This window comes from Lactuca sativa, chromosome 2 (assembly GCF_002870075.4).
Source record: "Lactuca sativa cultivar Salinas chromosome 2, Lsat_Salinas_v11, whole genome shotgun sequence".
Lineage (NCBI taxonomy): Eukaryota > Viridiplantae > Streptophyta > Magnoliopsida > Asterales > Asteraceae > Lactuca > Lactuca sativa.
The window spans coordinates 92,446,477-92,461,058 of record NC_056624.2 but is presented as its reverse complement, the minus strand read 5'-3'; the positions used below and the strand labels follow the sequence as shown (position 1 = coordinate 92,461,058).

At 30.8% G+C, this 14,582-nt stretch overlaps 1 protein-coding gene across 2 annotated transcripts; it reads right to left on the bottom strand.

Annotated features, from left to right (window-relative positions):
• Positions 1 to 6,682: 6,682 nt before the first annotated feature.
• Positions 6,683 to 12,577, bottom strand: LOC111918353 (outer envelope protein 39, chloroplastic). 2 transcript variants are annotated; one of them, XM_023914025.3, is made up of 11 exons: positions 12,340 to 12,576; positions 12,109 to 12,175; positions 11,669 to 11,710; positions 10,517 to 10,661; positions 9,822 to 9,980; positions 9,190 to 9,260; positions 9,049 to 9,127; positions 8,631 to 8,746; positions 7,851 to 7,998; positions 7,353 to 7,422; positions 6,683 to 6,977 (listed from the first exon to the last, which is right to left on the bottom strand). In XM_023914025.3, the coding sequence occupies exons 1-11, from the start codon at positions 12,371 to 12,373 to the stop codon at positions 6,820 to 6,822; spliced, it is 1,089 nt and encodes a 362-aa protein (XP_023769793.1). In that variant the 5' UTR covers positions 12,374 to 12,576; the 3' UTR covers positions 6,683 to 6,819. The 2 variants fall into 2 exon arrangements, with proteins under 2 accessions (XP_023769793.1, XP_023769795.1); XM_023914027.3 differs by lacking the exon at positions 11,669 to 11,710 and having other exon boundaries at positions 12,340 to 12,577.
• Between the last annotated feature and the right edge of the window lie 2,005 nt (positions 12,578 to 14,582).

The following is a 14,582-nucleotide window of genomic DNA, read 5'->3' as shown; positions in this document are numbered from 1 at the left end:
GTGACTTCGAGGACAAAGTCTAATTTAAGTGGGGGAGAATTGTAACATCCGTATATTGATGTGATTCCATTTTTAAACCCTAAGTATAAAAATTAATTTCATATTCAACTATTTGTTCGGACAGAAATATGAGTTTTCCTCACTGTACTTGTGGGTCAAAGGCACCAAGGTTGGTCCATTAGATTGATATCCAACTATACATTGATTGATGATATGTTGTGTATGTGGTAGATTTGCATGATTATATTATAGTTGCTGACATGCGTTAGACTGGTAGAATTGTAGGACTTCCTGTGATTTTTCGTTGTATGATTATCTGTCTGTTGAATATGTTTGTTATATGTTATATTTCGACATGTTATGTGGGGGTTGAGGCTTTACTACTTTGTACGTGAGCCAACATACCGAAGTATTCTAGTACGATGACTGAGTGGACCCAAGGGTATTCCAGTCTGATGACTGAGTGGACCCATTGTATATTGGCATTCCAGTCTGATGACTGATTGGGCCAGGGTATTCCAATCTGATGATTGATTGGACCTAGCACACAATGCTATATATGTTTTGTTGTGTGGTGGTATTTTGGGGGAACTCACTAAGCTTTGGCTTATAGTTTTCGTTTTATGTTTCAGGTACTTCAGATGATCGAGACAAGCCAAAGGCTTGATCATGCACATCATCCTGGATTCTATGAGATTATGATTTTTGGGATACTTTGATTACTGAAATACACTTTTGAAACAATGGTTTTGTAAAAAAAAAAATATGATTTTGGATTGTTTATGAAAAGTTAAAATTTATTGTGATTTTTGGGATGTTACAAGTTGGTATCAGAGCCCTAGTTTGAGTGAATTGGATGAACATTCATGTGAATCCAGACTGAAGTATGGATATATAAAAGTTATTGAAACATTTTTCACAAAATAAATTCAAATTATTTTCAAAAGTAACCAAGGAGGGATGAGATGTGTACGATCAGCCGGAGCAAGAAAGTTTATCCAAAGATACCCACACTGTTATTTGCTTATAATGCTATGATAGAACCGCATGCTAGTGAAAGGCTAAAGATCTTCAAGAATTGTATGATATAATTTCCTGATGTAGGATGTTTGATAGCCTAGGAGGACTTTTTATATGTTAGATGAAATTGACATCATTATTGCAGTTGCTAGTGTGTGCATCATAGTTGTACATAACAAAGATTCTATAGCCTTAGAATGTTTGATTTAGCTTTATTTAATGTTCTTGTCTGATTAAGGGCTTAGGGTAGAGTCAAGTATTCGACTGTCTATGGTATACAACATTATGTATGATTAGCATGCACTAGTGGCTATAGGGTTAGTGGAAGTTTCATGAGTGGGTACAGTTTATAATAGGTCAGCATGAGGAATGATCAGCCACTCTTGAGAGAGTGAAGGCAAGATGAATGTGTATCCTAGATGCTTGGGTCTGGAGGTCGGAAATTGCGTATGAGGATCTGACTGGTTTTATTGTGTCTTAATGCCAGCCGACTCCACTACTTGAATGTTGTTTGCTTTATGCTTTGTGAGACTCATATTGATGTGAGTTAACTATCAATTGAATATGTTAAATTACATGCTATGAATTTTATTGTGATTTTTGGGTATATATATATATATATATATATATATATATATATATATATATATATATATATATATATAAGCTAAATTAAAACATACATTGTTCCAAAATAAATATTGTTTTACAATACAAATACTTTATGTTCTAAGCATAAATAATAAACTAAACTCTGAGAGTGACGTTTCAACTTGCTTGTGCTTAGTTGCTGACTCTTCTTGAAATATTTTCAAGCCTTTTACAAATTTAGATTAACATTAAGTACCAAGTACATGAGTGTTATATGAAAAGTATAAGTTCTATGTTATAGATACTTATAGTACTAGTTTCTCCAGACTTTCTTCTCTGATAAGATGGACAGTTGCTCTTACAATGTCATGTTTCTCTACAGAAGAAACAAGATCCATCTCTGTGGACCTTTCTAGATCTCTTGGGCCTAAAGGTGACCTTTCCATGAACTAATGGCCTTGCTCACATATGATGACTCTTTTCAGCCTTGCATTCTTCCAATTCTTGAACAGGTTCAAACCAGGTTCTTCAGAAAATATATATGATTCACCAGATAAAACATATGAAATGCTTCTAAGTTTTCCAGTTCCTTATTGTCAGGAAAAATTATACCCAATATGATTTCTGAAACATCTTCAGCATCACATCAATGCTTCCACCAAGCATTATTTTCAACTCTATTGGTAAGTGCAGGTTGTTTAGGAATAAGACTTTTAAGAATGTACAATTTATTATCCTCCTGAGATTGTCTCTCAAGACATGAATCCATTCGTTTAAACTATATTCATCGAAATTTATTGTCTCTTATAGGTCAGCAAGAGAAAGATGATGCATAGTTACGATATTGGATTTTGTTTTCATATACAAAACTTTAACAAAATTCATTTAGTATTTTCGATATTTAAATCTTCAATAATTAATACCCTTAATTTTTCAAAAACATTAATTATTAAAGTCTAGTATACAACTTGCAAAACAAATAAACGGTTAGGTGACATTTATCTCATTCATTGAATTCAACTAGGTAGATATCAAGTATCAATTATATTATATTATATTATTTCTATCTTTATAAGATCGTTAATAACAAAGTTTAATAGACATGTTTGATCCCATATATGCCTCGGATCTCTATTGCCTAGGTGACCTTTATCAAAACATATTTCTGATCAAATCATCTAGTTTGAGGCACTTGTGTAATCGACTTATAATTAGGTTATAGAAATCGTGAATACACATCGGCCATTAAAAGATGACATTGGCGCATATAAGTGACATGTGAGTGTTATTCAAATAGGATTGATAGATTTGAGTTTAATAAGGGGCCTTCGATGTTTTTTATAATTCTAGTTTAAAAACATTTGATATTATGGTTATTGTATGCATCCAATAAGTCATGATATACTTATATTTAAAATCACATTTTAGCAATGTTCTTTTATAAAATCCAAATTTTATATAATCGACGCGATCAAATTTTAAAATTAATATGTAGTATTAAGTTTGGACGTTTGAACGTTAAAGAACATTTATAAACATTTTAATAAAACTTCCATATAAAAAATAAGGGTTGGAGTATGATAAGTCTCTAAAATCTCAATTTTAAGCTTATATAATTTTAATCATTGAAATTTACCGGCAGCTAGTTTTAAACGGTAAAACTCATTTTATTTTTAAAACTTTTTTACCATCTTATATTAAAAGATAAATTTCATTAAAACAAAACTCTTTGTGATCATTTTTATGTTTAAAAAATATATCTAGCATTTTGAAATTTTAATTTTATAAACATGTGATATATAAACATAAAACAAACATTACAAACAATTAGAACATATATGCATAAACTAATGGCATTTTTTGAGCTATCACAAAAATGACAAGTCCATTCGTAAGTGACATAAAGGAACCAAAACTTTTTGTAATGTCTTCATGATTCCACATGCTTCAACACCTTGTAGCAAGTTCATAAGAATAATTTCATAAAGTTTATAAAACTTTAATAAAATCATGTTTATGAACTTTTGATCTTCAAAATGGTCATCATCTTCATTCTTGTTACATTTTTATAAAAATAAATTATTTCTAAAACTAATCTATTACTTAGAAAAATAAAGAAAATAAAAACTATTTATTTAATGATTATATATCATATGAATAAATAAATATTACAACCATTTTAACAAATCAACATAAACTACATCACAAGAGGTCAATGGCTAGTTATGCACATTATATATATATATATATATATATATATATATATATATTATATGTGTACCCGCGTAAAACGGCGGTGATCAATAACTTTTTTCAGTGAATAGTTTTTTATAGGGAAATAATTATTATATTTTATTATTAGTTATTATGTAATAAAAGTTACCACTTTTAAGTAAAGTATTTATGTTTATACCTTATATTTATATTGTCTGTTTATACTATTGATGTAAATTAATTAATATTGATGTTTAGTTTAAGAAATATAAATTAATTTATATATATGAAGTTAATATTTTAAAATTTTCATTTTACTCCAAATTGAATTTCTTAATTACTTTCCTTAATTCAAGTCTTAAAACTTTTGGCAGGTATTAATGAATTATATATGCATAATTGATTTGTACAAAAAGTTTTGTAACTTATACTTCATAAAATTCAAGATATGACCAATATGCTTTATATATATATATATATATATATATATATATATATATATATATATATATATATATATATATATATATATATATATATATATACTCAAAAATATATAAAACAACACGTTTTTCTAAGACAAATTTGGTGACAAAATATGCATGTAAACTTTTGTCACTAAAAAGTAACCATTATAAAGATGTTATAAAAAATATGTACGGAATTTCACACGAAAAGAAAACCATCCATGGTTTCAAAAAACAAAGGTTATACCAAATAATCTAATAATGTGACTAAGCTTGCAAAAATAGTTATGATATCAATTGTTGGGTTTTATTGAAAATTGTTTTTCCAAAAATGCTAAAAATGGCAATGGAAACTTTAAAATTAGAATAAGCATAAAAGCATTTTAACCCACCAATGTTCATTTTGCAAAGCATTAAAGATTAAAACAACCACAAAAAAATAAATAAATAAAACCTTTGAAGACTTTGATTCTTCTCGGGAGGTTGGAAGTTGATGAAGATGGCAAGCAACTTAAAGTACAGCTTCGCTAGAAGCATCCACCAAGCAAGAGTAAACCACCAAAGATGGTAGTCTTTACTTATATATAAGTTGTTCTTAAGATATTAAGAACTTACACAAAATAAGCCTTAACGGAGAAGCAACTTAGTACACTCAAAGCATGCACAAATTGCAAGACATGAAGAGAGGATAGAAGCATTAAGTTCTTAGCAAATAGAGAGAAAAAGAGAAGAGAAGAGTGTGAAAAAACTAACTAGATTTTGGCACTTACTCTTCTTTATATACTAAGAAATATGTAGGAAGGGCTCTTTCAATATATATATATATATATATATATATATATATATATATATATATATATATATATATATATATAGAGAGAGAGAGAGAGAGAGAGAGAGAGGAAGGGACCATATCATCTAACTACTCAAAGCATTGCCTTAAAGGACAAGTATGGGTGAACGAGATTAACTAATAAGCGACCATCTTCCCATGAAGATGGACCTACGGTTTTGACTACAAACCAGTCAAAGTTAGTTTTTCTTCTACTTAAAATATTAACTAGTTAGTTACATATGTCAATTAGATGATTACTCAAAGTGTCCAAATAATTATACATGATTTATATATTCATACCTTAAGAATATAACTATTTTTGTTCTATTTTATTATTATTTCCTAGAAACAATAATGTCCAATCTGTTGGTAAAATATTATTTTTATAAAATAATGGTTTTCCATTTAAGTACAAGTGTTTATTATATTTATTAATAATCAAATTACTTTAATAAATAATCAATTAGTAGTAACTTGCTATAAGGTGTGGATCATATATCATTAACAAATATATTTTTATTATGACTATTGGGCATAAAGATCTTTCATATTCCCGATGCCTCATCGAAATACTCATCAACTTGTTTCTTCTAGTAATTGACAACACTGACATTGAGATCTGGTACATTTTTCAGGATATACCGGACCACTGATTAGCAAATGACCTAATCGGTTTTTTCAATGGTGGCAGTTGTAGGAAAGAACCCTTCGGAGATGGTTGCAAACTGTGAAAATCGAGATAAGCAATTTGACGTGAAGATAATGGTGTTATCAAAATTATAGGCTCTGATTTAATTTAGTTACCATAATTTTAGGACAATAAAAAAAGGTTTTATATATATATATATATATATATATATATATATATATATATATATATATATATATATATATATATATATATGAAAAAAAAAAGTTGTATAAAATATGCTTTTGTATAAAAAAGGTTTTATAAAAAAAAAATATTTTTTTTCAAAAAATGTATTTTTATATGTATTTCTCACATTCTTATATGGAATATGTAAAAGAAATGGGGCAATAAAACGTTTATTAGTTCGTTGGACCGGTGGTAAGCTCTTTGATTATTCGTGCAAGTTACCCGCGTTCGAATCTAACTCGTCCTCTTTTCAACAAACTTTTGCATGTGTATCTGTGTTAATTATCTTCCATAATATAAACAAATTTTAAGAAGCAATAAACAAAATGAGCCTCTGGGTCAGGGCTAACGGCGTCGCCTATGAATGGGCAAGTCCTCGATTCGAAATAGACTTGCTCCCTTATTCTTCTGTGCTTTAAGAATTTGTTTAATAGATTGTTGATGTAGCGATACAATCTGCATGCCATATCAGCAAGAGCCGATAATTCTTCTATGCTTTCAATTGTTTTTAAAAGACATGTTGATGTAACGATACAGTCTGCATGCCACATCAACAAAGGCCAACATATCAACATGTCGGTTGGTAACGTGCTAATCGGACCGTAAAGTTTGAGTTTTTTGTAGCATTAACCCTTTTTAAGGGTTACTTTTTCTTTTATGAAAATGAATAGGTATTAGTTAGCAAACAAAATGTTGTATTTACATGAATTAATAAGATTATGAGATTTTTGGTTCCAAACAAAATTTGTTGGCTTTAACCTATTTTCCATGAATTGGAAAGAATTGACCATAAGGCTTATAAGTTTGAAAAAAAATCAAGAAGCAACATTACTAAAGGCGAAATAGATGGTCTTTTGATGATAGGCATTGAGAGCGTAATCGACCTGAAAATGGCCCATCGGGAACTTTAACCGGACTCCATATCCAACACCAACACCGGCTCCCGGTTTACCATGTCTTAGACCAGGGTTTCCTACAAATAGCAATTGAACTCACTATCACAATCACTATCACATCACTCTTTGGTCTTTACGATTAACAGGATTTACTATATATATAAGCACAAAACATACTTTCACCATTTCATCATTTTGGCCACTCTACTATCTTTTATCAACTTAGTGGTTGAACTATGGAACTAGTATTATAATAATGATAAAAAAGACAGTAGGCAAGTGGCTAAATGAATTGATAAAAAGTCTGTATTTGGGCCAATATGATTAGAAACTAACCAAAAGAGAAAATGTTGCTTTTATTTTGGGAGGGACAACAAAACATAGAAAATAAGTGTCACAAATGCACAAATGGAGGACGTCGAAGTTGTTTAAAGAAAAGGGGAAACACTAACCGGGAACATAGCGACCAGAACCCAAATCAGTTCCACAATCACAGAAGAGAACACCATCAAGCATCAGATTCTGGTAACACAACATAATTCAACGCATCATAATCAACCAACCAAAAACAATGTTTAAAATGTTTGATTAAATCATTTACCAGGATAGATAAACAGCTTTTTTTTAATAGGTATTTGTTAGCAAATAAATGCATTGAACAGGTGAATATCGCATAGCTTGTTCATATCATAATCATATGAAGTAAGAATATACCACAACTTATTTATATGAAGGCTAAATGGCACTGTAACTTCATTTATATGTACGTGTATTAGAGCATCTTACTTCCATTTCTTGTATTACAACATTGTTTTACAGTTTGAAAACTGCTTCAAGTTGGGTGGGATTTTACAAGTAGAATGTTGTGATGAGAATAAATGAAAGTAAATTGGTAGATTTAAGCCTTTATATAATAATATGAGAATGAACATAGAGTCATACATACATACCATAGGGAATGTGAGTTGAGTGTTGGCAACCAAACAAGATCTACCAGATCCAACCGCACCCTCACCATATCCACGTACACTACCAACCCCCCCAATTGCAAATGCTTGGTATGGAGCTATATCACCTACGATAGAACCACCTGTAACGCTGTCACACAAACAAATACATTTATGCCCATGCTATTCAAAATTCAAATTATAAACAAGCACAAAACTTCAAACAACAAAACAGCAACACCCACACAGCACAGGCCTTGTAATGTATTGAATGATATCAATGGGAAAAAGCTTGCAATTTTTTTGCCACCAAAAAAGTCACAGGGACAGATCTCTTGTCTGTGTACAAAAGACGCAAATGCCCTCGAGGATTTGTATAATTTGCAAAATATGTTACAAAGTTTTAAAGGCTTAATAACGTAAATGGGTAACCAACTATTTCTTTCTTTACAAAACACCATTATATTAATATTAAAAAAGTAGTATCAACTGGACAGTTTTGTTCACAAAATACTCTTATTTTATTTTATTTTGTGAACAAAACATTCCAATTGCTTACCTTTTGATGTTACTTTTAAAAACACTATGCTAGTGTTTTGTATAGAAAAAAATAGTTTGTTAACCATTTAACTTAAGACATCAACACATTTTTAAAACTCACCGTCTTTAATTCTTGCATCTTGTTCGCATTTGTTGAAAATTTGCTTTACGCTTAATATATATATATATATATATATATATATATATATATATATATATATATATATATATATATATTCTCACCTTGCCAAGAGAAATCCAGGACCAACTTTGACTCCCTTTGATGCAGCAAACTTGAACCGGTTAAAAATTAACCACTTTGACATAAGAGGAATTCCTTGTTCTATTTGTAAACTAAACTGAATACAGTAGTACATTTTAAAAAATTAGTAATGCATATGACAAAAATTATGTATTAAATTCACATGTTCCTTTTTTTGCTCATTAAGTAATGGATTATGATGTTTAAAAAATATTTGAGAAAATGAAGGCACACTAGGAGAATTAAAAGGAAAAAATAAATGAGAGAAAACATAGGACTTGATGGTCGTTTCCCTGACTTCCTCTGTTAAGTCATATTATACAGCATACTTTACTGGATTAAGTTATGTCCTCATTAAGAAAGAAACAACACATAATAAGGAAAGAGCAGAGCAATAACCCGTGTGAAACTATGATCATTTGCTTTGGCGAATCTGGACTCTTGTTTCAGTACTACCATATTATCATGAAAATTACCGCTGCATTAAAAAGAATCATAAGACATCTGTCAAAACACATTTTAAAAAAAATCCATAATTACCTGGAAGTCACTGAATATCCATGAAGATCTCTACTTATTGAGTGGCCATCATCATTGACAGGACGGACATGCTACATACCAACATGATACAAGGCTAAATTACTCTCCGCGGTTCACTCAATCAATTAAAAAAAAGAGTCTTCGAGAACACTAACAGACATTATTTATCCATTCAACACTTTTATTCATACAACACTTAATGGTGGGAAAAAACATGCCACTACTTGAAACATTCTTTCCGTGCTTAAAAAGAAAATCAGAAAACGTAATTTCTAAGGTTAAACAAAATAGTTTTCAATTACATAATCAAGATATGTTTGTAAGAAATGCGATATCAATTTTATTTGCTTAGAAATTCAAGGTTGAAGGTTATTTATTAATCTGCTTGATCTTTACTTTAAAAAACCGAAGAATGTTTAGAGGAAAGGAGTAAGTAAGGAGGGGTATGTAAAACAAAAGAGTGTTTCGTATGTCAATGGGACAAAAATTGAAATATTTTGTCCCACACTAAAGACGAGAATGCCCATAGCCCTACAATTACAAAGCTTGTTGAGTCCAATTAATTTAGGTTGCATATACAAGCGTTGGTTGAGGAGGGTATTCATGTCTTTTGCATAATATTAATTAGTTACCTCAAACTTTATACTAGTTTTGGTGGTCCAATTGGAAGTTCCAGGCTCGTCGAGATCTAGGCCTGCAGAGAAGCGGCATAGATTGACACCTCCACTCCCTGTTTTTGAGAAGTTGTCAACAGGCACACCATGTATCCCAACCTCAGGCGAGATCGAGTGCTGCTCAATTCAATTCATATAATTAATAATATAACCACACGATATTCTGTCTGTAAATTGTTAAAGCACCCTACTTTCATTTCTTTCTGCTACAGCATCATTTTGTACTTTTCATCTTTTTCTTATTAGGAAAAGGAAACTGCACATTATAAAACCTACCCGATTAACATTTTTTCTTTGAAAAATCTCCCCAATTATAGCAATCAAAATTTCTTTGTATTCAGTTGAGATTGCTATAATTCGACAGATTTTTAAAGTACATGGTTGTAATGGAAAGAAATGAAAGTATGTTGCTATAATAAACAAATAAATGTTTTAAATAAAATTGAGTCAGTGATGATTGATACGTTTGGGTAAATTGAAGGAAATAAAATGAGGACAAATTTGTAAAAATTTAGGACGTAATGGGAATCATGCTTTGCCTGGCTTTTTCTATTTAATTCATTCTTTTTGCAATAAACAAATATATAGCTTACTGAGTAATCTTTTTTTTTCTCTATTACACACATTAAGTAAAAAAAACAACAACAACAAACCTGAAAGACAAAAGAATGTTGAGCCAGCCATTCAGGCCTAGGCTTCCTGTAAGCAATCAATATATTGGAATCTGAAAGCCCCTTATCCCACAATAGATCAAGCTTCTCACTCTTTCCAAATAAGTTAGGGTGTTTTACACAAAGGCTGAAAAAAAGAAATTAACACATAAGTTGCAAACCCAATTTGCATGAAATGAATCATTATGTTGAAACAAGGATTAACCACCTAAAAATATAAGCAGAAAAAGAAAGTTGTGAGTGTGCTAGTTACTTAGCATATGACTCTGATCTTGGAAGAAATTCACAAAGGGTACTCTAACTTGGAAGTTGGAAACCACGGAACATTTTAAAAACGTTGTATAGATTGTTGAATGATTTTTACAAAATCTATGCAACTTTTTAGTCCAAAGCGCTTAGATATGTCTTGCATTCTTTTTTGGGTAAAAGTGAAAAAAGCAATTGCACTTTCACCATTTTATCGATTTGGCCACTTAACTAATATACGTAGTAATTAAGCCATTATACTTTTTTTGTTATTATAATACTTCAGTGCTAAAACGATTAAAAAAAATCGTTCAAATGGCTAAAATGTGGAATGATGAGAGTACATTGTGTTTTCCTGTGTTTTGCTCTAAGATCAAAATCGCTTAACCGGGAAGAATCATTTTTAAACCGGTAAACAAACTTCAATCATTGATCACTACAAAAAATAGTTAAATGGCTAAATCAATGGTGTGACTAAAATTTTTCGTTCTTTTTTTCAATTAGTTTAGTAAATGTTAAGTGCATTGTCATGTTGATAGGACCCAATAAAAAAAGGCAATGAAAAAGCAATTAAAGATGTTCACGAATAAGATAATGACCTAATAAGCCAACTCTACTAATGATGCCCAGTCACCCAATTCTCTTTGATGATGATAATAAGCATAAAATCCCTTTTATAGATTTTCCAAACTAGAACCCTGCCTTATAAAACTACTAATCCATATCTCTGGCAATAAACAAAAAATCACTAATGTGTATCCCTAAAGACTAATATTTATCCATAAATACTAATACCAAATACTAGTACTTATCTAAGCCTAATAGTTGTATAAGCAAGAGGCAAGTTTTTTTACTGAAAAGTTGATGCAACTGAAATGCTAATCATACCTCCCAACAATAAGCGAAAGTGGACTACTAGTGCCTGAATTTCTGTTTCATACAAAGAAACAATAAACAAAAGCAATAGGGGTCATAATCAATAAAATATCAAAAAGAGAATATGGAATCTATAATAGCAAGTTTCAAGTTTCAACTGGAGTTTATTTGAAAGGTAAGCACAGTCTAGATGACTCGCTAAGATAGGCAAATGAAGTCAACGGGAGCATATTAGCTAGAAAGAATAATGGGACGTCTGGTAAATGCAAAATAATTCTTCTGCATTTATAATTTTGGGTGATTTCGTTCATTGCTAATGGGTTTTGGATTAAACGCACATAGTAGAATATTCATATCCCGGCACCCAGACTATAAATAGGGGAATTACTAGCAAGAACTCACAGGGAAAATATCAATTACTAAAAGAAAGGAAAGTATGAACCAGAAAAAACCTGAAAGAATGAACCATCATAGCAGCACAAAGCCTGTGCGTGAAATCAACATTGAAGTCTATCTTGGCTGTATGAAGTAGCAACAAATTAATCAAACCATAAGGTCACTGACACACAAATTCTAGGGTTTTATCAAACAATGTGGGCGAATTCACGAATTAAATAACTGCGCTTTGCGAATAGCAAAGAGAGCGACACAGTCAATTGAGAAAAATGAAAAAAGAAACAGACCTTTGCCAGCATGGACGCTCTTCTGAGCTCCCATCCGATAACTTTATCAACCATTCAAAAACCAAATTCCTAAAGCTTTAAGAGCGAATACTGTAGAAGGGTTAACGGGTTTAAGGACAAGGAAGCTTGATGGCGCACGATGAGGTTAGTAATCGAAGCAAGTTATCTCTTTCTCTCGTGATTGGTTTTGGTATTTTTGCACATTTTCTCCAAATCTTTTCTTTTTTCCGTATTTTTGTGGACTTGAAATGAGTATATATGTACAACAGCTCCTATGAGAAAAAGGATAAAGAGTAACGTTATCAAGTACAATGTCTCTCGTCTTTCACATCACAATGTAACCACGGGAATTCTTTGTGCGTTTCGGTGCGATTATTAGCTAAAATCTCGTTACTAACCGTAAATGCGGTTAATCTATTTTCAAAACCGCTTGGTGCGGTTAGGGAGTTATTTTTGCGGTGCGGTTAGATCTTTTTTGTGTTGCGGTTATTAACCACAAGGATTTGGTGCGGTTATTTTGTGTGCTTTTTAACCATAGTTTAGAGTTTAAACGGTTTTAAGAGTTCAAACATATTACTTATAATAATAATAAAAAACCATAAGGTATAAAACAATTAATTTAAATCACAAACAACTAATATTTTAAAAACGTCAAATCAATAGTAATTAACAATAAATATCTTAAAATTGTCTGATTTTACCATTTTTCAAGGTTAAACATAAAAAAACAACATTTTTGTCTTCTAAGTGTTTTATCCATCTTTCATCCATGAAACTTGTCGTATTTTTAATATTTTATATATTAATAATTAATAAAAAAATGTATATAATATATACGGTGCAGTGCGGTTTTTTTACGGTATTTAAAAACTAATAATTGCACCGCACCTCAAAATTGCGGTTTTTGAAAAACATAAAACTTCACCATCGGTTTTTATTGCGGTTGTGGTTTATGTGGTTTTTGCGGTTAATTTTAATTGCAATGCGGTTTGTGCTCACCCCTGCATGTAACGTCAGGTTATATTAATAAAATCCCAATTTTCTTTTAAATGTGGTCCAGCCACTATTTTATATATTTTTTTTAAATATTCTAATTATTCATAGTTAATAATTATTAAATTAACAATTATATATTTATTTACTATTTAAATAAATAATATTAATCAAAATACGTATAAATAATTAATAATATATAATGGATCAAATTAGAAAGAAAAAGATAATGTGAAACAAGAACGTCATATACAAATTATCAGGATAATAAAAATTAGTTCCAGACCATTAGTAAAGTATAAGTTAATTGATTTTGAAGAAATATTCACATCAGATAAGTAAATTGATTAACCGGATAAAAACAATAAAAAAAAATATTAATTATATATATACTTAGTTGCAGGGAGTCTTATCTACAGTAACTTTTTTGGTTTTTTTTTGGTTTTTTTTTTTTGGTCGTCTTATTTTTTTACGTTTTCTTTCTTCGACCTAAAGTTGTCTTTCATATAGAATTGTTCTTTTCGATAGGTCTTCTTGATATTTTTTTACACTTTGCCATATTATTTTTATTTGTTTTTTAGTCGGTTACTCTCTCCACCACCTCTCCCACTTGATCAGATAATCAGATGTTGCACCGCTATGGACATCAGTCATTATCTTTCTCCCTCCATTAAATCGCAATTAAATATCGACGACCCTTCACTTATTCCACCGCCTCAATACTGCTTCCTTCTCTTTTCAAACCGACGCAACTCTACTCCAACACCTCTGCCTTTTTCCCCAAATTAGGTGACTTTCTAGGATGAATATGCTTCGGTTGACGTTTTCTGACTCTGTGTCCGTCAGCTTTTTATTTAGCAAGGTCAAAGAAATGGTGAAGGAGAAACCGACGAGTACTTTTGGAGCACGGTGGGTTGATTTCCACCTGATTTATGGGGTATGTAGTTCTAAATTATTGGTTCCTTTATGAGTATTTTATAGCTCAATTTTAATGTTCTTAGGAAGCAGGACTCGGATGGATTTGCAGGCACCACGATTATAGCTCAATTTCAGCACTCATCGTTGTGTACACCGCCTCCATCACTTTTGTATCACCGACGAACCCTTCCGTCCCTTCATGTCTTCTCCGGTAAGTGTGATTACAAAATGAATTTAACTGATTTATGTGTATGAATTAATAGTAAGCTGATAAATCGTTATTATTCTGCTTAGTAACTTTTTTGTTGATTTGAGTGTGAATTTTTTTTATA

Bases quoted from the DNA above. Each gene is read 5' to 3' on its own strand.
- LOC111918353 (XM_023914025.3), bottom strand. From the start codon at position 12,373: ATGGGAGCTCAGAAGAGCGTCCATGCTGGCAAAG. The intron at 12,176-12,339 runs GTCTGTTTCTTT...TACTTCATACAG, and splicing joins GAGCGTCCATGCTGGCAAAG to CCAAGATAGACTTCAATGTT. The intron at 6,978-7,352 runs GTTAGTGTTTCC...TGCTATTTGTAG, and splicing joins TTCTGGTCGCTATGTTCCCG to GAAACCCTGGTCTAAGACAT.